At 44.4% G+C, this 27,207-nt stretch overlaps 1 protein-coding gene and 1 long non-coding RNA gene across 11 annotated transcripts in view; one reads left to right on the forward strand and one right to left on the reverse strand.

Annotated features, from left to right (window-relative positions):
* The first annotated feature begins 2,640 nt into the window (after positions 1–2,640).
* PCDH19 (protocadherin 19) overlaps positions 2,641–27,207 on the forward strand; it is a 124,711-nt gene continuing 100,144 nt past the window's right edge. For all 10 annotated transcript variants that reach the window (XM_030575080.1, XM_030575081.1, XM_030575083.1 and 7 more), the window contains exons 1-2: positions 2,641–8,317; positions 11,641–11,968. In XM_030575080.1, the coding sequence (XP_030430940.1) occupies positions 6,180–8,317; positions 11,641–11,968 (2,466 nt within the window). In that variant the 5' untranslated portion in view covers positions 2,641–6,179. The remainder of the gene's footprint in view (positions 8,318–11,640; positions 11,969–27,207) is intronic.
* The window catches only part of LOC115657359, a 45,175-nt gene continuing 27,763 nt past the window's right edge, over positions 9,796–27,207 (reverse strand). Inside the window, exons 3-4 of the long non-coding RNA XR_004001961.1 lie at positions 17,757–17,879; positions 9,796–11,655 (exon numbers count right to left, since the gene is read on the reverse strand). This is a non-coding gene — a long non-coding RNA (uncharacterized LOC115657359). The remainder of the gene's footprint in view (positions 11,656–17,756; positions 17,880–27,207) is intronic.

Raw genomic sequence — 27,207 nt, forward strand, 5'->3', positions numbered from 1 at the left:
AGGCTGCCCTGGACCCCGTGTCCACTTGAAGCACGGGCCCCCCCCGAAGCACGGGGCCCGGAGCAGTTGCCCTGGTCCATCCTATGGATGGGATGGTTCTGAAAATATAAACCCAAACATTGGTGGAGCCAGGCCCACGTTCCTGAACATTGGTGAAGCACTGGCACCACAGGCCCATATAACTTGCTGCCTATGTCTGCCTTCCCTGACTTCTCTCTCTCTGGCCTCAGTGATAACTCACAGCTCTTGTTCCTGGAGACCAGGTTAGGGGGGGAACAAAGATCTTCTCCCTTGAGGCTGGGGAAGGAGTAACCAAAGAGAACCGACCTCTTTCTACCACTCTCCTCCTGGCCTTCCTTGAGTGAAGATTCCACTCTGTCCTCATCCCCACAGGCCTGGTTTTCACTCCCTTGGCCTCATGAGGAAGGGAAGAAAATAACCCAGTGAATTTCCTCTCTCAAGCAATCACTGGGCTCCCCTCCACCGTTTACTCTGAGTCATCTTCAGGGATTGGGGTGTCGCTCTGATATTAATTTTATAGCTGACTGGACTGCTGCCTGTGCCAGTCCTTAAGAAGGAGAGATTTGCTAGAACATCTTTTGGGACCTAGGTAGTCTTCCTCTCCCCATTTCACAAGCCTGGGATATATCTTGGGGTCCTGTTGCTGTAGATGGGAATGCAGGCAGGATGGAGACCCTCAAAGCACCTGGTTGGCTTGGGAAAGGCGGACCTATCTGCTCCCTCTTCTGAAGACAGGAAATGGGAGAGCAGGCTGACTGCCTCTGAAGACACTGGGAGAAGAAGGGCTGAAAGACCACCAGGCTTCCATGCTGAAGGGGATTCAAAGTCAGTGGATGATGCTTATGTGGAGGGGGTGGAGTGGAGCTGAGATTAATAGAGCAGACGTGAGGGCTGATTCAGGCTAACAGTTGGGTGTTTAGGCCACCATACCATAGACATGTTTAGACATCCAAAGATCAGCCTGCTTTCCCATTTGTAAACCTGCTTTTGCTGCACAGAGGTAAATGTTCCTCTTGGAAAAGAAAATTCTCATGCTCATTCTTATCTAGAAACATGACTAATTCATTTTTTAGGAATAGAAAGGGGACCAAAAACATGCATTAAGAGATGATAATCCAGCAAGTTAATGAGCTGCTGAAACATGTAAAACCAACCCCTCCCCCCGCCACCCATGCTATCCTTACTGATTTGATAGAATGATGGGGGAGAGGAGCAGAAGTGTTGCTGCATTATGCAGCATGGGTCCTGGGGGAATATAGGTCCTTAAAAAATTGATGTAGCTAATTCCTAAAGAAAGTCCTCTGGGCTCTCTCACTTATTGGTTTCCCATCTCTCTGTGCTCTCCTGCAAATGCTGGGCCATTACTTAAAACTGTTCCAACAGGTTCCTTATCAATCCCAGTGAATTGAAAGGAATGTCACAGGCTTAATGGAACGCTTTGCCAGTCAGCACTATTTTAGTGGCATATCTGGCATTTTAAAGACAAAAATCTCTTTTCCAATATCCCCCACAAACAGGGTAGAGGAGTTGATTCGGAGAAAGGCAACATGCCATGAGCCACAAAATGCTGCAGCCCTTACTGAAAGTGACTGGAGTTTTTAAGCTGGTGGTGGAATAAGGAAAATACCACCAATGGTCACTAGATGTCCCTCTTGTGTCTTAAAAGAAACACGCAGCCACTTCCCCTCCCTCTGGGATCAAAGTAAATGGAAGACACGATAAAGAAAGAAGACTTTATTTGTGGTGTTGTGCCTTAAATGCATAATGGGTTTTAGTCAGTCAGATAAATTCCAGCTCTAAGGAAGTGTTTTCAATGACCATTTTGTCAATATAATTATTAAATGATTATTATTAAATGTACATATTAACAAACAGATCAGAAGAACTGATAGGATTGTAATTACCAGCAGATACAGGGAAGCTGCTTTGGCAACTCCAGCTTCATGTGGGGGAACAAAGCAGTGACATGATGACCCTAATTTCCTTCCTTGTTATTTAATGGCTGGAAGTTTGTTTTGGTGACCTCCCCCCCTTCCCAATATGTGTCACAAAAGATTGGGATCATAAGGATTTTTAAAGATAAGAGTCATTGGTATTGTAAACATTGTCAGATCTCCTTAATAAAGGAGATCCAATGCAGAGCATGTTTTAGGAATGTGATTGCAATTACAAAGGTAATGACATTGTACATGAATTGCATTCCCCTCTTTAGCTTTAAAAAGACAGCAGAGTATACACGTTCTATTACGTCTCCCTGAGGTAGCAGGTCTACTGACTGCTTATCTTGTAGCAAGCATCTTTTTAAATGCCACTGCAATGTTAATAATTTTACCTGAGTAATTCTTCCATTTCTTGTTACCTGGGGGATGTTAATGGCTGAGAATCCTATTCAGACTTTCTCCAGCTCAATCAAATCTTGAAGGCGCCAGTTTACTTTTATTGATCAGTGGGTTCCTGACAAGGTTTGCCACAAGGAAGCATCATCATCCTGCCCCCCCCCTTTTTTTTTACTCAAAAGGGAACAGATTGTTTTAAAGTTTGCAGCTAAAAGCTTCTAAGCATATCTTTAAAACATCTGAGCACAATGCTAATTGTTCTTTTAAAATGTCCAGGCAATATTTTAAAAGGCTGCCAAATACATAAATAACATCCTGTGTTTGAGACATAAAACCTTCTTAATGCCCTTTTTAGGCCTTTTTAATTATACCTAAATGTACTTTATTGCCACACATTGAGATTAAAGGTAAATAACAATGTTCAATACAATTTGTTTTGTTTTATTTTTCAAAGACATAGGATGTTGCCATGTTACCTTCCTCAATATTTATACTCTGCATTTCTAAGATATGTTTACAAAATTAACACCCTGCATAAAATACATGTATTGTCAACCATATAGTTAGGTTGCATATCTTTTTTTTCTCCTGTGTTTCTATGCTGAAAGTCCTTGACACCTAAAATATTGTTAGAGCTTTCAAGTCAATGAAAAGACCCTTATTGACTTCAGTGGGGATGATTTAGGCCCTCAGTATTATGCTATCCTACAGTTTTTCCAAGTTTACTGTCCTACTGATATTCTTTGCCTTAATTTTATATACAGTAAGTTTCAATGTGAACCCCTTAGTATATTATTCAAATATAAGGTATCCAACCCAATAAAAATCTGACAAGTGGATTAATTTTGGCATACATAATATTTTTAAGTATACATTAAGAAGGACAACTGGATCGGACCCTACGTGTTAGAAATAGACAGTAATGATTGTAGCAAACATTATGAATCCATTTCACTTTCATTAATCTCACAGTGAAAGTTTAATCATCAGCATTATGACTCTATCAATATTGTCACAGTGGCTAATTATTAGTTTACTCACCCGCTCTGAATTTACATGTACAGGAGCTCATGGTATGAGTCCCTTTAAACTTTTTATCACGTATACCTTTTATGAGATGTTCATTACACCCATAGACAGTTCATTCTAAATTGTTGACAGATAAACCTTTAGACAAAGATGTGCTGAACTCCCGCACATGTGCTTAACATATTTGAGGCTAAATCCAGACCTTTCATTCAGTGTGGAACATTCCTGCAGGAAGAGCTGATGAAATCAGTAATTAAAGGGCCCACTCTTGCTGTTTCAAAACTGCCTTTTGACTTTTTCTTGAATACAGACTGCATGCTTGGACTTTAAATATAAACATGAAACCAATACATTGAACCTACCAAAAACCAGCCAATCAACCAACCAAAAAATAGAAACACAGACAGACTCTTGTTCTCTGACTCAGCTCCCAGCCTACACTATTTAATTTACAAGCCTCCTGTCAGTTTCATTGATTAAAGATTCAGTCTGTTGGAAAGCTAGTCATGGAAGAGTTTAAACACCCCTCCTTTCTATTCAGTGACCCTAATTATCAGGCAGAGACAATGCAAGAAAAGGCCTTCTCCTGACAGTGTAACATTCATTATGGCCAGCTGATCTCAATTCAATGCACATTCCCATGTTTTTGGATTAAAGCCTTTTTGTTGTTGTTGTGCAACATCAATATTTGATGTGTTGGGCCTGAGAGAGATGTGTCAAAGCCAATGGCAACACAAGAGATCTTGTGTCATATGTTGTTATATTTGTATTCACCGCATTTAGCCTTTTTTTGGGTGAATTTTGTTTGTAAATGAAAGGTAATACATTGAAGTAATGTCAACGAGAAAAATGTTGTGGCAATCATGCTTCCCTCTTCAAAAATAATAATGCATTATATGCAGTCAATATCTTAGATGAGCAAAGCCAGAGCTCAAACACAGCGGGTGGCTCTATTTAAAGAGGAAAAAGCCTTGCTGTGTTTTGCCTCCAGCTTATTGCCAAACGCCTCAGAACATGAAGGGTGCATTTCAAAGTCGGGGGCTGCAGGGGGAAAAGAAGGAACCGTCCCAACATTTAAATCCATTAGCAACCAGACAAAACACATATTGATAGATAAAGCCCTGGTCGGTTTCACGAAAGGGAGTGAAAGCAAGGAAACAGCCCGATCCTCGCTGCATCCCTGGCCCAGAAGGAAGCTGCGAAGGGCTCGACCTGCCCTGCCCGCTTTTAGGTACCACTCCGTAAGTTTCTCCAGCTGCCTCCCTCCCCTTGCTCCGCTTTGGCCCCTCCCCTGGGCCAGGAACGCGGTTCCATGGCCGCTGATTGGCTGCAGCCCGGCGTAGCTCAGGTCCGGAGCCGGGCTCTCTCTCCAGACTGTGTGGTGGCCAGGAGTTTGCAGCAGCAGCAGCAGCAGCGGCGGCGGGGAGGTGGAGCGGAGCAGTGAGGAAGCCAAGCAGCCCATCGCTCTGGCACACGCGTGGCACCGCTGGGGTAGGCTTGCCCCAGGCACCAGCACTCCCGCCGCCAGCCCTGCAGCAGCCGCGGCTCCTCAGGCTTTGGGAGGCTCGGATTTGCTGAAGAACTTAAATAAAAAGCTCCTCACTCGTCCACGGCGTCATTTCTGCAGGTTGGGCACACACACGCAGCCAGCCAAGCACGGCCCCCGCCTAGCGCTTTCCCTCCCCCCGGCGTGCGTCCAGCCACGATTCCGTGACTATGAGCCTGCAAGTGAAACTTTCCCGGAGCGAGCTGTATTTCCCCTGCCCATTCGCAAAGCCGATGAATGCGAGATAATAATGGAGAGGAAAAAGGCAGAGGCTGTCTCCGAGCTCAGCACGCCAGCGCTCTGATTCACCGCGGAGCAGCCCGCACCTGCTGTAAGCGCCTCGGACTTTGCCTAGCCAACCTATTGCTCCTACTTTCCCCGGGCGAGCCGAAGGAAGAGGAGAGGTGGGACAAGTAACCCGTTGCAGCTGCTGTACAAACTGCTGTAAGAACTTGCGTGGCGGATACGGTGTGAATGACTAGCTCGGGTTTCTAAAGGCGAGCGTGACTTTCCGCTGCTCGCTCTATGACTCTCAGAGATGACACAGCCTTCTCCATCTCCAGCCCAGGGAAGTGGCTCCGCGGGAGGGTCCTGAGGAACCCCCACCCCCAAAATCCGACTCTTATTTTGCAGACGCTCCCCTCCTCCCCTCTTTTCAGGCTGTGACTTATGATCGGACAAGGCTCCCCCCACCCTTGCACGTTTGCAGCCCACTTTCACAGCAGCCTCTGTCTCGGTGTCTGCTTGCTTGTATTTTTTTAAATAGGATTTTATTTTTAGTGCAATAACCACGAGGATGCGTTTAAAGTGCGCCTGGTCTCTGCAATGAGGTCTGTGTTGGGGGGGGGTTTTTTCGGAAGGGGGGAGATATTGCGCATGCCAGGTGCAGATAAATCCAGATTCCCGCATCTATTGACTGCTCTGCGATTTTTTTAAGATCTCTCTATAAAAGACATTTTTTTTATAACTTCTGACTTGCATGCACATCGATGGGCGGAAAGCGCAGCTGATTTTATTGGGGTGATCGATGCTAACTTTGATAAAGAGGTGACACTGACTGCCGGGGGAAGCAGACGAGCTGAGTGTCTCTCTAGACGATTTTTGCCTCTGATTTAACCCTATTTTAAAAGAAACCCCAGACAGCCAAGCACCAAAACAACACCCCCGCCCCCCGCGAGCCTGCTCCAGCCGGGCTATCAACAGGCAGCCAGGAGGGAAGCTGGGCGCCAGGTGTGCGGAACCGGGAGATGGATATTCTTCTCCCCGTCCTGCTCGCCTTGCTGTGGACCGGGGCAGGAGCCCTGATTAACCTGAAGTACTCGGTGGAGGAGGAGCAGCGCGCCGGCACGGTGATCGCGAACATCGGCAAGGACGCCCGGGAGGCTGGCTTCGTGCTGGACCCCCGCCAGCCCGCCGCCTTCCGGGTGGTCTCCAACTCGGCCCCGCACCTGGTGGACATCAACCCGGGCTCGGGCTTGCTGGTGACCAAGCAGAAGATCGACCGGGACCTGCTGTGCCGCCAGAGCCCCAAGTGCGTGATCTCGCTGGAGGTGATGTCCAGCTCCATGGAGATCTGTGTGATCAAGGTGGAGATCAAGGACCTGAACGACAACGCGCCCAGCTTCCCCACAGACCAGATCGAGCTGGAGATCTCCGAGACGGCCAGCCCGGGCACGCGGGTGCCGCTGGAGAGCGCCTACGACCCGGACTCGGGCAGCTTCGGCGTGCAGAGCTACGAGCTCACCCCCAACGACCTCTTCGGGCTGGAGACCAAGACGCGCGGCGACGGCTCCCGCTTCGCCGAGCTGGTGGTGGAGCGCAGCCTGGACCGCGAGACGCAGTCCCACTACAGCTACCTGCTCACGGCGCTGGACGGCGGCGACCCGCCCAACTTGGGCACGGTGGCGCTCAGCATCCGGGTCATTGACTCCAACGACAACAACCCGCTCTTCGAGGAGCCGGCCTACGCCGTCAGCGTGCCCGAGAACGCGCCGCCCGGCACGCCCCTGCTCCGCCTCAACGCCTCCGACCCCGACGAGGGCACCAACGGGCAGGTGCTCTACTCCTTCCACAGCTACGTGTCCGAGCGGGCGCGCCAGCTCTTCCACCTGGACCCGCAGAGCGGCCTGCTCAGCCTCAGCGGCGCCGTGGACTACGAGGAGGGCCACAGCTACGAGCTGGACGTGCAGGCCAAGGACCTGGGGCCCAACTCCATCCCGGCCCACTGCAAGGTGACGGTCAGCGTGCAGGACGCCAACGACAACCCGCCCCTCATCAACCTGCTCTCGGTCAACAGCGAGCTGGTGGAAGTGAGCGAGAGCGCGCCGCCTGGCTACGTCATCGCCCTGGTGCGGGTCTCCGACCGTGACTCCGGGGCCAACGGGCGGGTGCAGTGCAAACTGCTGGGCAGCGTGCCCTTCCGCCTGCAGGAGTACGAGAGCTTCTCCACCATCCTGGTGGACGGGCGGCTGGACCGGGAGCAGAGGGACCAGTACAACCTCACCATCCAGGCCAGGGACAACGGGGTGCCCTCCCTGCAGGCCACCAAGTCCTTCACCGTCAAGATCACTGATGAGAACGACAACCACCCCCACTTCTCCAAGCCCTACTACCAGGTCATTGTGCAGGAGAACAACACCCCCGGGGCCTACCTCCTGTCTGTCTCTGCCAGGGACCCTGACCTGGGCCTTAATGGCAGCGTTTCCTATCAGATTGTACCCTCCCAAGTCCGGGACATGCCTGTCTTCACCTACGTCTCCATCAACCCCAACTCTGGGGACATCTATGCCTTGAGGTCCTTCAATCACGAGCAGACCAAGGCCTTCGAGTTCAAGGTCTTGGCCAAAGACGGGGGCAGCCCCTCCCTGCAGAGCAATGCCACCGTCAGAGTGATTGTCTTGGATGTCAATGACAACACCCCTGTGATAACTGCCCCACCTCTGGTCAATGGGACTGCAGAAGTGTACATCCCTAGGAATGCCGGGGTTGGCTACTTAGTGACAGTGATCAAGGCAGATGACTATGATGAAGGGGAGAATGGAAGACTGTCCTATGAAATGGCAGATGGGGATAGAGGATTTTTTGAAATAGATCAGTTCAATGGAGAGATAAGGACCACCAGAGCATTTGGGGAGAATGCAAAAACTACTTATGAACTGATTGTGGTGGCGCATGATCATGGAAAAACATCACTCTCAGCTTCTGCCTTGATTTTGATATACCTATCCCCAGCTCTTGATGCCCAGGAATCTATAGGATCTGTTAACTTGTCACTGATTTTCATTATTGCCCTGGGTTCTATTGCTGCCATTCTTTTTGTCACCATGATCTTTGTTGCAGTCAAGTGTAAAAGGGATAACAAGGAAATAAGGACCTACAACTGCAGGTAATGTGAACTTGTTTCTTTGTACCATGCAATATGTGCTTTGATTTTTTTTCCAATCTAAATTACTTTTTGATTTGTTTTAAACCCACAGGCGTATTGCACTTACTTCAGGAGCAAGAATGAGGGTTCATGATATTATGTTGCTTTTAAGAAAATTTCCATAAATGTTTTTTTTTTTAAATTACTCTGGGAGAAGTGTTTTTTTAAAAGAATATTCCAGTCTGAATAAGTGTGTTCTGACAATCTGTCCTAATATAAATTTTCTTATGCATTCTGTAGCAGAACAGACCAGTCTGTCTTCAATCATCATAGCTATTTTCTGTGAGTTTAGGGGGAAAAAATGTACAGATCGAATTACCAAAAGAGAGATCCCCGGATTTTAGATTTCAGGAGAGAACTGTGTTTCATATTGTTGCACTCACTCTTGGGTGAGCAGTACCATCCTGGTTGTAAAGCAAGGTTGGATTTTTGAAGCACTGAGCAGCTGAAAAGGAAAAAGCCCAAGGTGAGAAGAGGTGTAGTAGGTGCTCACAGCACTGAGTCAACACATAGGATAGCAAGTCCACACCTACAGTAGTAGTTGGCATTGATGGGCTTTGCTTTAAGGTTCCTTTGCATGGCGTTTGCATCCTGTCCCCACCAGAGGATGTCACTATGGGCATTTTTTATGTGTTGGTTTTCTTCAGGAGTGGTGGTTATAAAAGGAAGGTGGAAGCTGGGAGAACTCACTATGAAAGAAATCACGGTTCAGCTATAATTCATAAAGTGGAGCAATGCCCTTAAAGCTCTTTCTTTCATGTAACAGAACAATTGTGCATGTATGTTTCAGGATGCAGCTCTTACAAGCAAAAATAAATCCAAAGGAATAGGGGGAAAAGAGTCATTTCCTTGAATAAACCCAATTCCTTGTGAAAATGTAATGGTTGATTTAGTTCTTTTTAGTTGTTTTAATGATCGTATTTACAACTCTGCATGATCTTGTAATGCACAATCACAAGTCCAAAATGAGGAATGGTAAGTCATCTCTGCATCTGAAACCTTAGCTGCTATGAAAGCCTAATATTTGAAATTGGGTCCCCTGAATATGTAACAGCCATGCGATTATTGTCTCTTTTACTATTCTCTGTGTTACACAAGTTAGTAGACAAATGCTAACCACACATGAATATCAATCAGATGCCATAAAGGAGCAGCTGCAATGCCTCATAAATGGTTTAATCCTGTTACTAGTGAAATAGCCATGACTTCTTCATTCCTTCAGCACTGAATCTTTCAGATGGAAGGAATGGAAATTAATTTTGATCTACCTTTGTAAAGTACGATTGCCTGTGGCAATTTTATAGTGCAGAAGAATGTGCAGTCTTTAAAGTTTTATTTACAGAGATATAATAATGGAGAATTCAGTTTTTATATCCCATTTTCACAACATAAAGCATGTTTATAAGCCCTTTTGCTGGATGGGGAAAAATCATCTGCAAATAAAGCACTGTATGTGCCATATTATGGGATGCCTAGCTTTAAGTGAGAGCTAATATACTGGATTTCTTGCCAGTTTGGTCCATTAAACAAGAATAGGATCTGAATGTCTAAAATCAAATCGTGGTGGTGCCCCTAACAACTTCATACATAGGACCAGGAGGCTTAATGTGTTTTAGGGATTAATGAAGTGCAGTTTAATGAAATAATTGGTCAATAGAGAAAGGACATCAAAATGAATGCTGTGAGAATTGGAATCTCACATTGCCAAACTTAAACATTGAGGTAAACAAAACAATTAAAGCTCTGTCAAGTGTTGTTAGACTAGCCTGCGTGCATACAGATCTTCTGCACAAGAAAAATCTCCTGAATTCCTTTAATTTATTGACAAGCACAATGGACCGAACATTCTATTATCGGTGTCAATCTGATCAAGCGAAGTCAGCTGCTGAGGCGCAAAGAAGTACTGTATAGGCTTAGCTGTGTATTTGATCATAGTGTGTCCTGTATGTACATTTTGTGTATCTGTTTAGACTTGTCTTTTCTTTCTTATTTTTTCAAGGTGCCTATCAACATCTGCAGGAGGTTTTTCATAAAATTAGTTAATTTATGAGGTGTATGAAAGAGCTGTTTGATTTGGTGGTTGTTTTTTTTTCCTGCTCAGGCAATTAGCTTTGTAGAGCAAGAATACTTGTACAATATTTACCTTTCTAGATAAACCTGTGTTACTTATTCCTCCTATTATCTCTTAATTGCAATTATTGGATTCCAAAAAACCCATCTTTATCGTAATATGAAAAGTAACAAACTCCACACTTTTGAATGTATATTTCTGGTTATGGTAGTAGTTTAACATAATTCCTTTGAGAAGTATTGTACAGTCTGGCATCTTGTATGCATATCTATATCTATCTGCATGGCGTTTGATAATGGTACACGGTCCTCTGTGTCAAAAAAGAACCACAATCACTTCAGGGATAATGGCGAGTGCAATCATGTTTTTCATTATTTTTTCCTGTAGTTTAATGATGACATTCTTCCTTTGGTATTTTTTAAGAGGAAAAAGACCCACATCCTGTATCAGTTCGTTCTTTCAGCAGGTATGAAGCAAAGGGGAAAGAGAGGCATAGAAAAACAAGCTGATATAAGAAGAGGTCAGAAGAATAGTTTCTCTTTGAAAACACCATTTTTGCTCTGCAGTTTCTGGAAGAAAAACATTTCCCAGGAAGTGGAGAGGGGTATTGGGGGGGAGGAGAGAAGAAAAGTTCAAAAGAAGATTTAAAGTTATCAAATGCTACCAGGAAAGAGTGGAAATAAAAGCAACCTGGAAACATTTTGTTATCCAAACAGCCTTCGGAGTGTGGTGGGATAAGTGTGCAAGATAAGAATATTGTGGAATTTGCTGTATTTACTGCTAAGATCTGGAGGAAAACCTCTAGTCATGCTGGTTTTTGAGTTACATGAACTAAACACTTTAAAAATCCTTATTACACATGAATATTAATTCAGGTACCCTTTTCAGTTCATGGATCTTAACATTTCCATTTTTCTTTTCTGCAGGCTGAACTTTAATTGCTGATATTTAGTTATCAGGAATATAAACACCAAATGAAACACGGATGGAATTTTCCCTTCCCTTTCTTTTTGTGTGTGACCTGTAAACTTTATACATATGAAAACAAGCTAAAGATCATATATTGCCAGAGGATTCAAAACATGACATAATCTTCATGAATAAGAAGTCTGTGTTAAGATGGGGCTAAGTCCTCCGGGTTTCTTAATATTTATTAAGCAGGGCACAGTTCAGGATTCTATTAGATACTCATTTTTCTTCTTCTGTCCCACAGAATTGCAGAGTACTCCTATGGGCATCAAAAGAAATCAAGCAAGAAGAAAAAAATCAGCAAGAATGATATCCGGCTGGTACCACGGGATGTAGAGGAAACAGATAAAATGAATGTGGTGAGCTGCTCTTCCCTTACTTCATCTCTCAACTATTTCGACTATCATCAGCAGACCTTGCCACTGGGCTGCCGCAGATCTGAAAGTACCTTCCTCAGTGTGGAGAATCAGAACACTAGGAACACAGGCTCCAACCATGTTTATCCCCACACCTTCACCGGGCAGAGTCCCCAGCAACCAGATCTGATCATCAATGGAATGCCATTGCCAGAGGTGAGTGTGGCCAGAACTCTTACAAAGTTTAGGAGGCTGAATCTAAACAGTTAGATAACCTCCCTAGCAGCAAATGACAGTTTGGTGTATAGAACTTAGTGTATAAAGGAAATGTGTCTTGTTGCAAGTCATGCCTCCAGACTTTATTGTATCTGCTTCCAGAGGGAGGTGGATGTTAATGTAAATATACGTACATATAACGCATTTTAATTTTTGCAGAGTATTACACTCCATGCATCTGTTGGTGTTGCCATTGTAGTCTCTGGCTTTTAAGCATTGCAAAAGCCGCTGCTCGAACACAGCGAGCAACCATATTTAATGCACGCCCTACATGGACGTTCAGATACCATGGTGATGAGCATAGTATGAATATCTACTGGTTACATTAAAAGTTGGATATAAAAGTCTGAAGTCACATAAATCTGTCTAATGGAAGAACCAGCCACTGTAGTAATCACTGACTTCAAATATGGGCACAGTCCTGCAACTCTTTCTCATGTGAGTAATTCTTGCTCTCCACATGTAGTCCCAGTGAAGTCAGCAGGACTGTTAACGCGAGTAATGATGGCAGGGTCAGGCCCATGCTGTGCTAATAGTGTTGGTGGAGTGTTGTTTTTACTTTTTTCACGCCAATTTCATACATTTTAGCTTTAACGGGATTACTCTTAAGGAAACATCAGATTAGTCAATAGTTAAATTCTTAAGTAGGTCTTTGAAGGTTTTTTAATCTTTATATGTGGACATTGGTACTATAGCAGGAATACACAGTGCCTCAGGATTTTCACTTTAAATTAGGCAGCCGAAGTTCTAACCTCTCCCATATTGTCACCTCACTGTTGTTAATTAGTGGTGACCATTGAAATAGGTGTCTTCCTAAATATGAAGAAATGAGGCAAAGTGTCTGTGGCCCTGGTCATACTCACTGACTTCCTCTAATTCTGTCAGGTGTTTTCTGTACATCATGGGCATTGTTTACTGTTGCTTGTTTGTTTCTCTTTGAATTGTTGTTTGGTATTAAACAAAACAATCAAAGGTTTGTCATGTTTCCTACTTTAAACAGAATAACAAAGCTGAAAAAGCAGCTAAAATATTTATGGCCTATTCTAATCTGCTCTCAATACACCAGGGTAAATGCAAAATGAGTCCACTGAAAACAGTGGAGGTGCTCCAGATTTATACCTTTTTGTCTACCCAGCGATTAAACACCCAGGGCTTGGCCTGGGTCAGCTGACTTGGGATCACAGGACTCGAACTATGAGGCCATAAAATTGCAGTGTGGCTGTTTAGTTTTGGACTGGAGCCTAGGTGCTGGGACTCTTTACCCTCATAATGGGTCCCAGAGTTCGGGCTCCATCCCAAGCCCAAACATCTACACTGCAATTTTACAGCACCACGAGCCTGAGCCATCTGACCTGGGCCAGTTGCAGGTGTTTAATTGCTGTGTAGATATATACCAAGAGCACAGTTTTGCCCCTAGTGTGTGGTTGCAGGCCTATTTTCAAGCAGTTGGTGTCTGTGGGCCTGATCCTGCAGTGCCCATGTTGTCAAAATTCCCACTGAATTCACTGTTTGTAGTGTTGTTATAGCTGTGTTGGTCCCAGGATATTAGGACAAAAAAGGTGGATGAGGTAATATCTTTTATTGGAGCAGCTTCGGACAGTGAGAGAGACAAGCTTTTGGGCAACACGCAGTTCAAGGTTTAGGAAAGGTACTCAAAAGTGTATTGCCTTAAATACGAGGTGGAACAGATTGTTTAGCATAAGTAGTGAAAACACATTTTAAGATCCATTCAGAGTGAAGTGACCCATTAGCACTTCTGCAGTCATAGGACAAATATGGTGGGGTTAGTGCGTTAGATTGTTGTATTAAGCCATAAATCTAGTGTCTCTATTCAGACTATGATCTTTAGTGTCTAGCAAAGTTCTGAACTTAAGCTCCCCATCTCGTCTTTTGAAGGTGTTGTGCAGCTTTCTTGTGAGGACAAGGACTGAGAGGTCAGATATGGAACAATCATTTTTTTGGAAAAATGTTTATCCTGAGGTTATATGGTGTTCCTGTCTTTTATCATGTTTCTGCGTGAGTGTCTGGCTTCACCCCCATGGTTGCTATGGAGGCATTTAGTGCGTTGGATGATGTACAGCACATATTGCATTAGGCATGTGTAGAACCTAAGGCTCTTGAAAGGTGTGTTGTGTGGGGTATTGATCATTGTAGCAGTGGAGATATGTCTGTAGGTTTTGTTGTTATGGCAGGATCTGGTGCTACTTTGAGTTGCTGGGGTGTGTGGGGGAAATTGCTTCTGATGACGATGAGCTAGGGGAGGTTGGGGGGTTGTTTGAAGACCAGTAGAATTCACTAGTATTTTAGCCTCCATATGCACTGCATAATTAGGTCCTTTAAAGGGTAGCTTTTGGTGGTCCCTGAATAGGGATATAATCTTTTGGTCTTGATCTATTAAGGAGTCCCTAGGTAAAATCCAGGTGTAGAGTTTTAAAGGAGGAATTTAGTTTGTAATTAAAAGGTGACTCTTAGTAGTTTTCTAGGTCTTTCAGAGATCATCTGCTTTTACCCCTGCTTGCATTCCTCATCTGTCCTGCCATAGCAGCTCTAGACTTTTTACATGCTGTCTTATGGTTTTGCCTTTTTCAAGGTTAGCCACTTAGATGCACTGAGACAACTTCTGCATCAGTGCACAAGCACATAGAGCCAGTACTGAATATAACAGCCTGTAGCTGCCAGGGCTGAGAGAGTGTCTAAATGCAATTAGGAGGGTACAGCTGAAGTAATAGAGCACTGTTCCACAGAATTAAAGCTCAGTTTAATCTCTGATGTAGGTATAAAAGCTGTAATCAAGTGTCTTGGCTGTATCTGAATGGCATTGACTTGTATAATTTGCTGTATCTGAATGGCATTGACTTGTATAATTTACTGTATAGGCTAGGTCTAGACTAGGAAATTAGGTTGATATAACTCTGTCACTCAGGGGTGTGAGTTTTTCACACCCATGAGTGATGCAGTTAAGCAGCCCTAACCCACGGTGTAGAAAGTGCCAAATTGACACGGGAATCTCCCATCGGCATAGCTGCCACCTCTTGGGGAGGTGAAGCACCTAGGCTGATGGCAGAAGCTCTCCCATGGACACAGGTAGTGTCTTCACTGAAGCACTACAGTGGCACAATTGTAGCGATGCAGCTGTGCTGCTGCAGCCATTTAAGTGTAGCCCTGCCTAGATACAGATACAGACCTGAGGCAGAACCCCTGATCCAAATGCCCTCATTCTTTAGGAGAGTTTGGATCAGTATCTAGATCTGAATTCTTTTTGGCTCAGGCTTGTCTTTAGTTACCTATGCTAGGGAAATTGATCATACAACCATCTTTGAAACCTCAACTCAGGTGGGCTTGAGAAAAGGTGAAGAATTCCAGAATTTGTTAATATTAAGGCCCCATCAAGATTCAGGCTTATCTGAGCACTGCATGTAATAATTTTTGAGGGGTGGAGTGTCTGAGAGTTCAGTTCGTACTTTTTTTTTGTTTTCAAGGTTGCGTGCAAGCAAAGACTTTTAGTATTCCGTGGGCAGTGTCCCTTGAATAATTCCTGCCTTAATGGATGGGAGAATGGTATCGTTTGGAGGAGGGTCTCAGAAGTGTTGTTGTCTGCTGCTGCCTATCTAAAGGCATTGGTACTCCAGAGCACTGTAGGAGCCTCCCATGCAGTTTCTACATATAGGGCAGTTGAGCAACACTGTGAGTGCTCTGAGGTCATGATTCAGTATTACAGATTAAATTCAATCATAAAATCCATCACATGTTGGTATTAACTAGAACTGTCTATGGGCAGCTGGAGGTCTGCAGTTTTGGGGAAGAGGAAAATTATCAGGGGAGACGACATAGCTCAGCTAATAAAGTTAGTAGACGTACTCAACCAGAATACATCTATGTACAAATTTCTCCCTGATGCAACTGCATTACAGCTAAGCTTTGGATCCAGCTGTGTGTGAATCTCCCCAAACAAGCCTTAACTCTATTAACTCTGTTTTTTTTTTTCTGTTAGGGAGGCAGGACACAGGCAGAAGGGAATGGCATTTCCCTACATTTCTTGTCCCTAACTTGAGTCTCTCTGTCACTTCTTATAAGCTTAATGTATTAGAAGGCACTGAAAAATGGAGTGTTGAAATGAATTTTATTGTATTAACAAATGAAATGTTTCTATCCCCCACTTCAGTGTCAGCTTAAAGTGTAGTATGCCAACAGTTAAACTGGAACTGCATAAGGGGCAGTTACAAGATTTTCACTGTTCTATTAAGAATACAAGGAGCTCTTTCACGGGGTGAGCTCAGAAAGTCTTATCCAAAGCCCACTGAAATAAATGGGGGATTTTCCATTGACTTCACTGATCAGGCCTTGCACAAATCCAGCTCTGAGACTGTCTCTCCACCAAGGCATTGTCTATTTTGTTTGTGTCCTAATTTATATCCCTTGAGGAGAGGGAATAGTCTGTGCACCTCAGTTGCAATGCTGGGGATGTTGAATGTTCTCCACACTGCATGCCACGCCTTCATATGAAATGAGGTTTAGGAGTGTTCAGCCTCTGAGAGATCTGACTGGGATCTCTAAGAGCTTTTAAAACCCCATCAGAATGCTAGATCTAATGATCCCCCTGCCATGTGATGCTGAGCAGAGCAAGACCAGAGAAAACCCATGCAAATATTGTCATCCACGCAGAGGCAGGGCCGGCTTTAGGAAGTGCAGGGCCCAATTCGAACAGTTTCGATGGGGCCTCGGCAGGGATAACTTTAAAAAAAACCCAAAAAACACATGGGGCTTGTACCCACCGGGCGGGTGCCCCAAGTCTTCGGTGGCACTTCAGCAGCAAGTCCTTTGCTCACTCCAGGTCTTCGGCGGCACTGAAGGACACGCTGTCAAAGTGCCGCCGAAGACCAGGAGTGAATGAAGTACCCGCCATCGAAATGCCGCTGAAGACCCAGAGTGCTGCTGGGTAAGTAAAAATTAAAAAGGCGCCTCTAGCCAGGGAAGGGATTCTTACTGGGCCCAGGGCCCTCTTAGGTGCGGGGCCCGATTCGGGGGAATTGGTGGAATAGGCCTAAAGCCGGCCCTGCGCAGAGGGACAAGTAGATCTATGGTAGTATCCCCGTAGCATGTATCCTCCCCCTTACGAGAGTTGCATGTAAGCTGGTCTCTGTGAGGTGGGAGGCTGAAGCCAGCAAAGATGGCAGCAGAGTTGGAAAGCGGCTGTGCTACATAATATGCTCCCAAGGGAATGTGGACTAATACTGTATGTGGCAGACTGCTGGCTTAATGCTAATGCTGTTTGCATTAACTAAGTCCCTCTGCTCTGCTCCTCAGCACCAGTGGAGGGCCAGGAGAACATAGTGGGTAGAGGCATGACCATGAAAAGTGAGGCTGCCAGTTATTTACAGGTGGGAAGAGGTACTTCAAATCTGGAAGACCCAAGAGGTTCAGATGAAAATCCAAACTTTTACGTGTTTGTGCGAGTGGAGCCTCCAGACATTTGATGTGTCAGGCATCACTAGTGCCCAGATTATTGCCCAGGTAGCTCAGTGATGGGCTCTTTACAAATGCCCAACTTAGAAAGAAGTTGCACAAAAGAATATTCCAGAACTGTTCAGTATCTGTGGAGAAGCAACCTGTTATCAGAGCCCAGCTTTCTCTTACTACTTAACCTGAGTCCATGCTCTTCTCTTGCCCCGCCTTCCCCCCCCCCCCATGATCTGTGCTTCTAAAAGATAAATAGGTCATTGTCCCTTACCTGGCCTGAGCTCCTGTCCTCCCACCCAGTCCAAAACATGATGGTCGACTTCCAGGGTGCTTCCAGCCTGGGTCTGCTAGGAAGATGACAACTGCAGATCTCACTGCAGCAATCTCCATGTAACTGCAGTAAAACACAGTTGCTGTTCCTCAGTGTCAGACTGTATTACGTTAATAGAAGTTATTGTGCAGTAGCAATTACCTGTTTACGAAGCATATTATTATAACACTTCCAGGTGCAGACTCTTTAGTAATTACGATTCTTACCCAGCCACTTAGATTTCAGACAACCAAATTGTAGGTGCTAGAGAAGGGAAAAACCTGTTAGACTGGATGGGATATCTCCCAGTCAGTGCGGGGTTGTTTCCTGCAGTATATTTACTAGGACTTTGTCCAGTTTAGTTTTAAATGTCTCAAGTGATGAGGTCTCTGCCATTTCCCTTGGGAGAGTGTTACACAGTTTATTAGATCTTGGTGTCAGGGAGATTTTACTAATGTTCAGCCTACATGTTGCATTCCATTTTTGTGCTGATGGGAAGGCACAACATTGTATCCTGTATCAACCAATACAGAGGTAAACAGAGTAGCTTTATGTGCCAGCTAGCATGAGATGTTTGCATCTGAAAAGTAAGTGACTGTCTCTGAAAACAACCATTTCCCTAGCAGAGGATGGGTTTAGATTGGCTTGATATATAGCTGGTCTTTAATGTGAGGCTCATTTACTTTAACAGTTAAGAACCTTGAAATAAAAGTCCCTGAGGATGAGTTGTTTGTGGAGACAAATGCTCTTCAGGAGACACTTCCTCTTTCTCTGCAGCATAGTTCAAATGGTGGCAGGTCTCTGGGCTGAGTATACAGTGTCTTGTTGCTTATAATTGAACTCACTTGTGCTCCCACCTTTTGTCTGATTGGTTTGGAGGGGGTGAAGTATGCAGGGATTAGAATGTGATTCTGAGAAAAATTATTAGAGACTCCTACTCTAGAAAGGCTTTTTCTTTATTCTTTGGGCCAAATTGTTACTTCAGTGTGTGTCTGCCCGTAAAATTATTGCCAGGAGAGGATCTGGGGGGGGGGGGGGGGGGGGAATTCTTCCACTGTGACTTTTGACTCTAGTCTATTCCTTCCAACCCATCACTTCGCAGACCTTCTTTTAGGAGATTGAGGCAAGAGGGGACCTCAACCCCAGCCAGCACTGCTGTCAAGCACATTGATGGGGTGGTTCCCCCAGGGTGGGGCCCGGCTGCTGGTTCACATTTGTATCCAAGGGGTTAGACACAATGCCCCATCTCGTAAGGACGTGTCCAGTGTGTTACCTTTTTGGATCTGGTGCTTGAATCAGAAAGTTCCTGTGCTGGGCATCTGTCAAAAGTTGTGACAACTAAACAACCCTCATGTAGGTCCAAACTATGACCTCTGGGAGGGGGTGAATTCCAGCCAGCTGGTTACCTAAAACCCAACCCTGAAGTTTTGCTTCAAGGAAGATGGGAAAAACCCAACTAGCCTTGGCCAATCTGGTGGGATTGGGAAGGATTTTTTCCCCTCATACCAAAGTGGTGACTTGTGCATCCCACAGCAACCTAGATAAGGGAGGAAGGGTAGACTGACTGCTAGAAACTAGCAAACAGGAAGTGGCTCCAAGCACATGGCTTGAAATCTCATGCCAAATCCTGCGAGATGTTATGGCACCAGATCACGGGCCAGGTCCTGTGATACCTCCACCCTATCCTGGAAGTCTTGTGGTGGCTGGAAATCATGTGGGACCTGTTCTGTCCTTTTGCCCTCTCCCATCATGGGAGCCACCAAAACACTGCCCTCTCTAGGGGCCCTCTTTTGGTCACAAGCAGAGTTTGAATTAAGTGTGACTTGGTGCCAATGTCCAGGATGAGTGAAAAGAGTCAGAGTTTGGCCCTTTATATTAAATTACATTTGTTTGGCAGCAGGGGCATATGAGGTACTCTTTGGAAAGGATGTTTTCCAGCCAAAGGAAAACTGTGCCCATTTTGTGCCTCAGTTTCCTAAAGCTCACTGTGGATGAGTGGCTTCCTGGAGAGCCTGGGGAGAAGTTAGCCTTAAAATTAAACGGGTCATAACTAGCCATCATGTTTTGCACAATGCATCTAAAGAACTTTGCTGGGAGTTGTGCTTATGGATCAGTGGTGAATTGGAATGTGTCCTCTGTCGTGCGCTAGTGGCAGCTACTTGGTAGAGAGTGACAGAGTGTTGGAAGTGGTTATGGAAGCCAGCATATGGGAGTGTAAATGCATTGGGATGAAGGTGGTATATGCATATGAAATATTACTTCTTATTAAGAGCTTGTAAATCAATTTCTGTCTTGCTTTGATGCTGGTTTATTATCAGCCCACTCAAAAAGGCTGTGCACGTAGTGCTCCTAGGACTTCAGAATCTACCATCAGATATTCCTCTTTGCTATTAAGCTTTTGGGGCCAGGTTTGCGGACCAGAACTGCACATGCATGACCTACTTTACGGAAGCAATGCACGCCTACACAGCTACCCACGTGCTTGTGCAAATCTGATATATGGATGCATGTGGGTAGTGCGCACATTTGTTCCAATGGTGCACTAAAATCACAGTCTCATAATTAGTCTCCCAGTGTTAACTAAGTACTTCTGTTGTTAATCTAGAATTAAAGCACAAGGAATACTAGTTTACAGTCTAAACAGTTTGGAATGCCGTTCTGCTGGTATCACAGGTGAGGCTACTTTTTACTAAGATGGTGGACTCCAGCAGTAGGCTCAGAAATGACCATCAACCTTTATTCACTCACATGAATAATCTTTATTCATATTGACTTCATTAGGACCACTCACGTAGTGAGCAAAAGTTGTAGGATTAGGCCCGATTGCTTTTAAATATCTTCTTGACAGGTAGTTAGTGCCTTTCTGACCATAGGAAATGGTTTTCCTAGCAAAAGAGGCAATTTTCTTTTTGGGTAACTCAGGCAGGTTTTTTTTTTGGAATATCTCTCTGTGTTAACTAACATACATTTTTACAGTTAGCCAAGAATTTTATTTTGTAAGAAATGAAATCAGTATGGCTCTTTCTCTGTCATTTCTGTATTTGTCAATTCTTTTCCCCCCTCCAGCTTCTTCATTTGTGTGCTAGCCTTAAAAAGCCCCCAAAGTGTCTGTTATAATCACATTTTGTATGTCACAACCAGACTGAATGCCCTCACACTAATATGCCTGGTTTGAGGAAATCCGTTCCTGTCTGGTATAACAGGCAGTTTGTTATAAACCATGCCATTTATTTGTGGGGTTCTACTTGGGAAACACCTGCATATATAATTGGAGAGGGTTTAGTTCACCTGTGAGTATTGCTGTTTATAGAACTAAAATAAAACCTTCCAAAGCAGAGAGAGTTTTCAGCACTTAGCTGTGAGATGCTGTTGAAATGCTGCTTATTTAAAGAGGTGATCATAATTAAAGCATTATCGGCAGTACTGTTCAGCTTGTCGGAAGATTGACTTCACATGTGAAGTTGCCAGCCTTGTTTTCTCTTTGGGAGGTCACTATAACTCAGCACTTTTCTTTAAGGTGTGTACACACAGGTCACTTCTCTAATTAGTGCATCTTCATGTTTTGAGAGTGTGCACCTTTGTGTTGCATAGTATATTAATGGAAATTTTTCTTCTTTAAAAGCTTGGCAAAGACATGTGATGTTTTTAGTATTAGATAATGAATCCACTCCCACCGCTTCGTGGTTTTAAAAATAACCAATAGGTGTTTTTATTTTTAACTCTGAAGCAATAAGAAAAGTCTGGGTTTTAGGAAATCGCAAATACACCTCTACCCTGATATAATGTGGTCCTCCGGAGACGACAAATCTCACCGTGTTCTAGCTGAGACCGCGTTATATCTCCCTCACCCTCCCCATTCCTTGTCCCTTGATCACCCCCTCCAGAGACCCCCATCCCTAATCACCCCCAGGACTCCACCCCCTGACAAGCACTCACCAGCAGCGGTGGGAAGCGGAGCAACGTGGCCCCAGCCCGCTCTACTCTTCCACCTCCCAGCCGTGGCGCTCCGCTTCCCGCCGCTGGTGAGTGCAGGGAGGTTGGGGAAAAGATGCCCCCTGCACTCACCTGTGGCTGGAAGCAGAACGCTGCAGCTGGGAGCCGGGGGAGTGGAGCGGGCTGGGGCCAGGCTGCTCTGATTCCGCTGCTGCCGGTGAGTGCAGGGGGATCCCTTCCCCCAAGCTCCCTCCCCCAAGCCGCGGCTGGGGCCAGGGTGAGGGAAGTGGAACGGGCTGCTCCTGGCCCCCTGCTAATCCCCTGGGCCTTCAGGGCCCCCGAAAGTGCCCCCTCCCCAAGCTCCTGCCTCCCAGACCCTGGGGTGGAGGAGCTCCTGACCGCCCCTGAGACCGTCTGCCCCTTATTCAACCTCTTGGTCTAGGCCCCATCCTGGCACCCTTAACACGCTGATCAGAGCAGTGTGTCAGAGCTTTACCACGTTGTATGCAAACCAGCATTTTGTCAGGTCGCTTTATATTGGGGTAGAGGTGTAGTACCAGGATACAAAACAAACATCTGGCTGATTTATGGGATTGCTAATGGGATATGTAGCATTACACCTATAGGTCATCTCTTCGGCTCTAGCACAGGTTGGTGGCAACTGAGAGTCATTATCTGATTTGCTGTTTCATGTAACGAATTGGAAATCTTAGTCTTCTTCCTAGCAGATAGGCAATCATTTCACAAGATCCGCTGTCACAGTTGACACCACTCTTGGCAGCCTATGTAGAGAGGCCAAGGACAGAAAGGGCAAGGAGGCTGAAACTTGCCCTTGGGGATAATCTCTCCAGGTCAAGATTGAAGCATGTTAGTAGAGTAGCGTGACCAAAACTCCTGCTGCTGGTGCATGTTTGTATTTGTCTTGTGGATAATTAGAAGACTTTAATTTCCACTGCTGGAAATCCAGAACCTCTCAAGAACACTCAACAGTCACTTAAAATATATACATATGTAAATAGCCACATAATTGCAAGTCACGGAGAACTTCTCAGCTTAACTATTCCTGAACTGTTTTGTATATCATGATACATTCTCTGACCTTTTATAATGTTGGAGGCCAACATTATGGAAATAAGCAGCTTTTTATTCCTTTTTAAGGTCAGTCTAACCAAATTATGCATCTTCTAATGCAGTCGCTTCAAGCTCTGTTTTGAAAATTTCATTTTAATACCTTGCAACAGAGATAAATACTGTAGCTCATTTTCATGTTGAGCAATATATTGCACTGATCATCATTCTCGCTGCATTGTTTCTTGGGCCAGGGTCTTATTTAACGTTGCTTTGTTTGTTCTCTCTTTATACTGATGATAAAGGACTGTGATCCCACCCCAAAACATGTGTGGGGTCAATGTTGCAGAGGTTTCAGAGCTTTGCACCTCCTCCTGTTGAACCTAATGGGAGTTTTAGCACTGATTTCAATGGAAGTAGGATTGATTCCAATAACCATTTGTGGGAGGTGGCATTTGTGGCCTTGTATGGAAGCAGGATCTGATGTAGATTTGTTTGTGCTTTTTAAGTGTACTGGTTCGGGAAAATAAACTTGAATCAATAAAAATGGACAATGCCCAGACATTGATACCTAGCTACCTATGACCCAGAGGGATATGAATTTTCCCTCTCTTCTTAGGGAGGCTGAACAGCATTTTCCCAGGTGAGAACAAAGGACTATGAAGATGTGAGGTGGGGATAAGAGTTGGCTGCTGGAAGGAGTCAGGTCTCTCACTGAGAGTTTGGTCTGATGAAGGAGGTCAGATAGAGAGATGGGGTGAACCAGGGGGTTCACTGCAGCTTGGCTGGGCTCTGGGCTGACCAGAATGGGCTCTGCTTCAACCTTCCATTTCTCTAGACTACCCTAAGAACTTCTTATGCTGTGTTCCATTTAACAAATAAACCCTACTGTTTTGACAATTGTGTGAGCGTCACTGCAAATATTTGCTGAGGGGATTAATCCCTGAAGAGTGTGCAAGTTTCTATTGGACTTGCTGGGACTTGCTGTGAAATGAACAGCTCTTGGTCCCTTTCCTTTACATACTAGGCCAGATTCTCAGCTGCTGTAAAACAGCATGACTCCATTAAAATAAATGGAGCTATGCCAGTTTACATCAGTTGTGGAGCTGGCCAGCTGTTGTCTGTCAGACCACACCCAGATCCCTCTGCTAGTTTTGTTTACATGTTCCTTTGCCAGTTGCTAGCCGTTTCCAGCAGAGTTCTGTTACTACATTTTATTTCAGTCCATTTAATCCCAGTCATCTGTCAAAGGGGCAGGTTTTCACCCATATTGCTGCAGAAACCAGCAAGCACAGCTGAAAAAGGCCAAGACTTGCCTTGATGATGTACTGAAGAAAATTGCCATTTTTCCTAAAATCATTCAAGCTAGAAATAGCAAAGAACTTGCTAGACCATTCCATTCAATTCATCCTCCTGCCTGTGCACAACTTTCCTCTGAACTGCGCCTTCAGATGTTTACTATAGTACAATTTAAATATCTCAATTGATAAAACATCTACCATTTCCCAGAGATTACTCCACAGCCTCACATCACTGTCTCCAGTGATTTTTCCCTTCCTCCCCAATCTTGTATTCACCCTAAATGTTCCATGTCTGGCATGCATTCATTCTACCCTACTAGTTATACCCTGTCATACCAACCTAAATAAACCTCCCATCTATAAAAAGGGAAATAAGGACAGCCTGGGGAATTACAGACCAGTCATCTTAACTTCTGTTCCCGGAAAGATAATGGAGCAAATAAGAAATCAATTTGCAAACACCTAAAAGATAATGAGGTGATAAGTAACAGTCAGCATAAATTTGTCAAGAACAGATTGTGTCAAACCAACTCGATAGCTTTCTTTGACAGGCAGTCAGTAGGAGAAAGCAGTAGATGTGGTATATCTTGATTGTAGTAAGGCTTTTTTGATACTGTCTCACATGACCTTCTCATAAACAAATTAGGGAAATACAACCTAGAGGGAGCTATAAGGTGGGTGCATAACTGGTTGGAAAATTGTTCCCAGAGAGAAGTTATCAGTGGTTCACAGAATGCTGTAAGGGCATAACGAGTGGGGTCCCGCAGTGATCAGTTCTGGGTCCGGTTCTGTTCAATATCTTCATCAGTGATTTAGATAATGGCATAGAGAGTATACTTATAAAGTTTGCGGACAATACCAGCTGGGAGGGGTTTCAAGTGCTTTGGAGGATAGGATTAAAATTCAAAATGATCTGGACAAACTGAAGAAATGGTCTGAAGTAAATAGGATGAAATTCAATAAGGGCTCCACTTAGGAAGGAACATCAGTTGCACACATACAAAATGGGAAATGACTGCCTAGGAAGGAGTACTGCAGAAAGGGATCTGGGGGTTATAGTGGATCACAAGCTAAATATGAGTCAACAGTGTAACTCATATTACAAAGAAAACCAAACATCATTCTGGGATGTATTAGCAGGAGTACTGTAAGCAAGACACGAGACATAATTCTTCCGCTCTACTTCAGGCTGATTAGGCCTCAAGTGGAGTATTGTGTCCAGTTCTGGGCGTCACATTTCAGGATAAATGTGGACAAATTGGAGAAAGTCCAGAGAAGAGCAACAGAAATGATGAAAGGTCTAGAAAACATGACCTATGAAGGAAGACTGAAAAAATTGGGTTTGTTTAGACTGGAGAAGAGAAGATTGAAGAGGGGACATAAGTTTTCAAGTACATAAAAGATTGTTACAAGGAGGAGGGAGAGAAATTGCTGCTCTTAGCCTCTAAGTATAGGACAAGAAGCAATGTGTTTAAATTGCAACAAGGGCTGTTTAGGTTGGACATTAGGAAAACCTTCCTAACTGTGGTTAAGCACTGGAATAAATTGCCTAGAGAGGTTGTAGAATCTCCGTCATTGGAGATTTGTAAGAGCAGGTTGGACAAACACCTGTCAGGGGTGGTCTAATACTTAGTCCTGACTTGAGTGCAGGGAACTAGGATACATGACCTCTCAAGGTCCTTTCCAGTTCTATGATTCTGTGATTTTTCTATCTTTAGAAGTTCATTTTGCCCTCTCCTGGGAGATGAAGTGATGCAGCACAACTGATCCTTGTGCTGTAAAGCTCCAATTTGCCAGTTGTCTTTCTGGGAAATAGGTACTCTGAACAGAATGCAGTGTCTGCGTGCAGTATACAGAAATACTGTTCCCTCCCTATTTTTTAATGAGATTCCTCTACATATTCAGCCCAAAGACTGCATTGGCCATTCCTTTTTTTCATGCAGCCAGACTGCATTTCAAACTCCTGTCTAACTTGCTGTCCTCTATCACCCCAGCTCTCTCTAGGCATGTGAATGCTTGTCAAATAGAACTTGGTAGCTGTGCATGCTCTCTGCTCTCCAGCCAGGTTGCGTGGGTTTGCTTTAAAAAATGATGAGAGATTGTTCCATGTAGAGCCATAGTTGAGTGCCAATTACGTTTTATTAATTAAAATACAGGATGGTCTTATTTGTAGCATAAATAGTTCTAACATTTTAATTAAAATTTTAAATTACAGTGTTCTCTGAATTTATAGAGTTGTGTGCTCTTGTGAAAATGCATATTTTTTAGGGCTTCGTCCTTCTTTATCTCAAATGCCTATTGACATTAGTAGGAGTTTTGTGTGTGCAGTAATACAGAATCATGTCAATAATTGGCGAAGTGGCATTAGGGGCCTGATTCCACAGTCCCTACTTAGACAAAGCTACCCATTGAAGTCAGTGGGCAGATTTGCCAGAGAGACACTGCAGTGTTGGTACTGCAGCATTTTAAATTAGGACAAAGTAATAGCTTATGTCAGCTGGACAAGTGATTATTACTTTGTGTGTTTAACACAGAATCCCAGTTAGTTCTTGTCTCTTTGTCAGGGTAGCTGAGGTTAGTGTAATGATGCCCTAAAAAATGTGTATTACATTTATTGTGGTACATCTCCTCCTCAGTGGCTTATCCAATATCTTCTGATGGAGCTGCTCAGTACACTACAAGTAAAAAATCTCATGGGGGGGGAAAAACCCTCATTAAATCAAATAAATACTATATGAAAATTGGAGTTGATTTCTGTATCTTTGAGCTGCATAAGAAGGTCTCTGCCTTTCTGCATTCTATTGGCCACAAGAGATCTGGACATGAATCCTTTACCATCCTCTCGGGGGTCTTGAGCTTGTCGGATTATACCATCTTTTGTAATGGCAGGTGTATGCCACAGGGCAGGTTTTAAAATTCCTGTGTTGGTGGATTGCATTAACCCATACTAAGTCAGGTATGTAAAATTCCATGAAGCTAAAACCCTCTGGCACTTTCTCACCAATGCTGGAGATCTGCAGGCTATACTAATGTAGTAGGTTTGCTCATCTGTTAGTAGGATGATGGTTTTAAAATAATAACATTTATCTTTGGCTGTGGACTGACATAGT

The sequence above is a fragment of the Gopherus evgoodei genome, chromosome 9 (genome assembly GCF_007399415.2).
Source record: "Gopherus evgoodei ecotype Sinaloan lineage chromosome 9, rGopEvg1_v1.p, whole genome shotgun sequence".
Taxonomy (NCBI): Eukaryota; Metazoa; Chordata; order Testudines; family Testudinidae; genus Gopherus; species Gopherus evgoodei.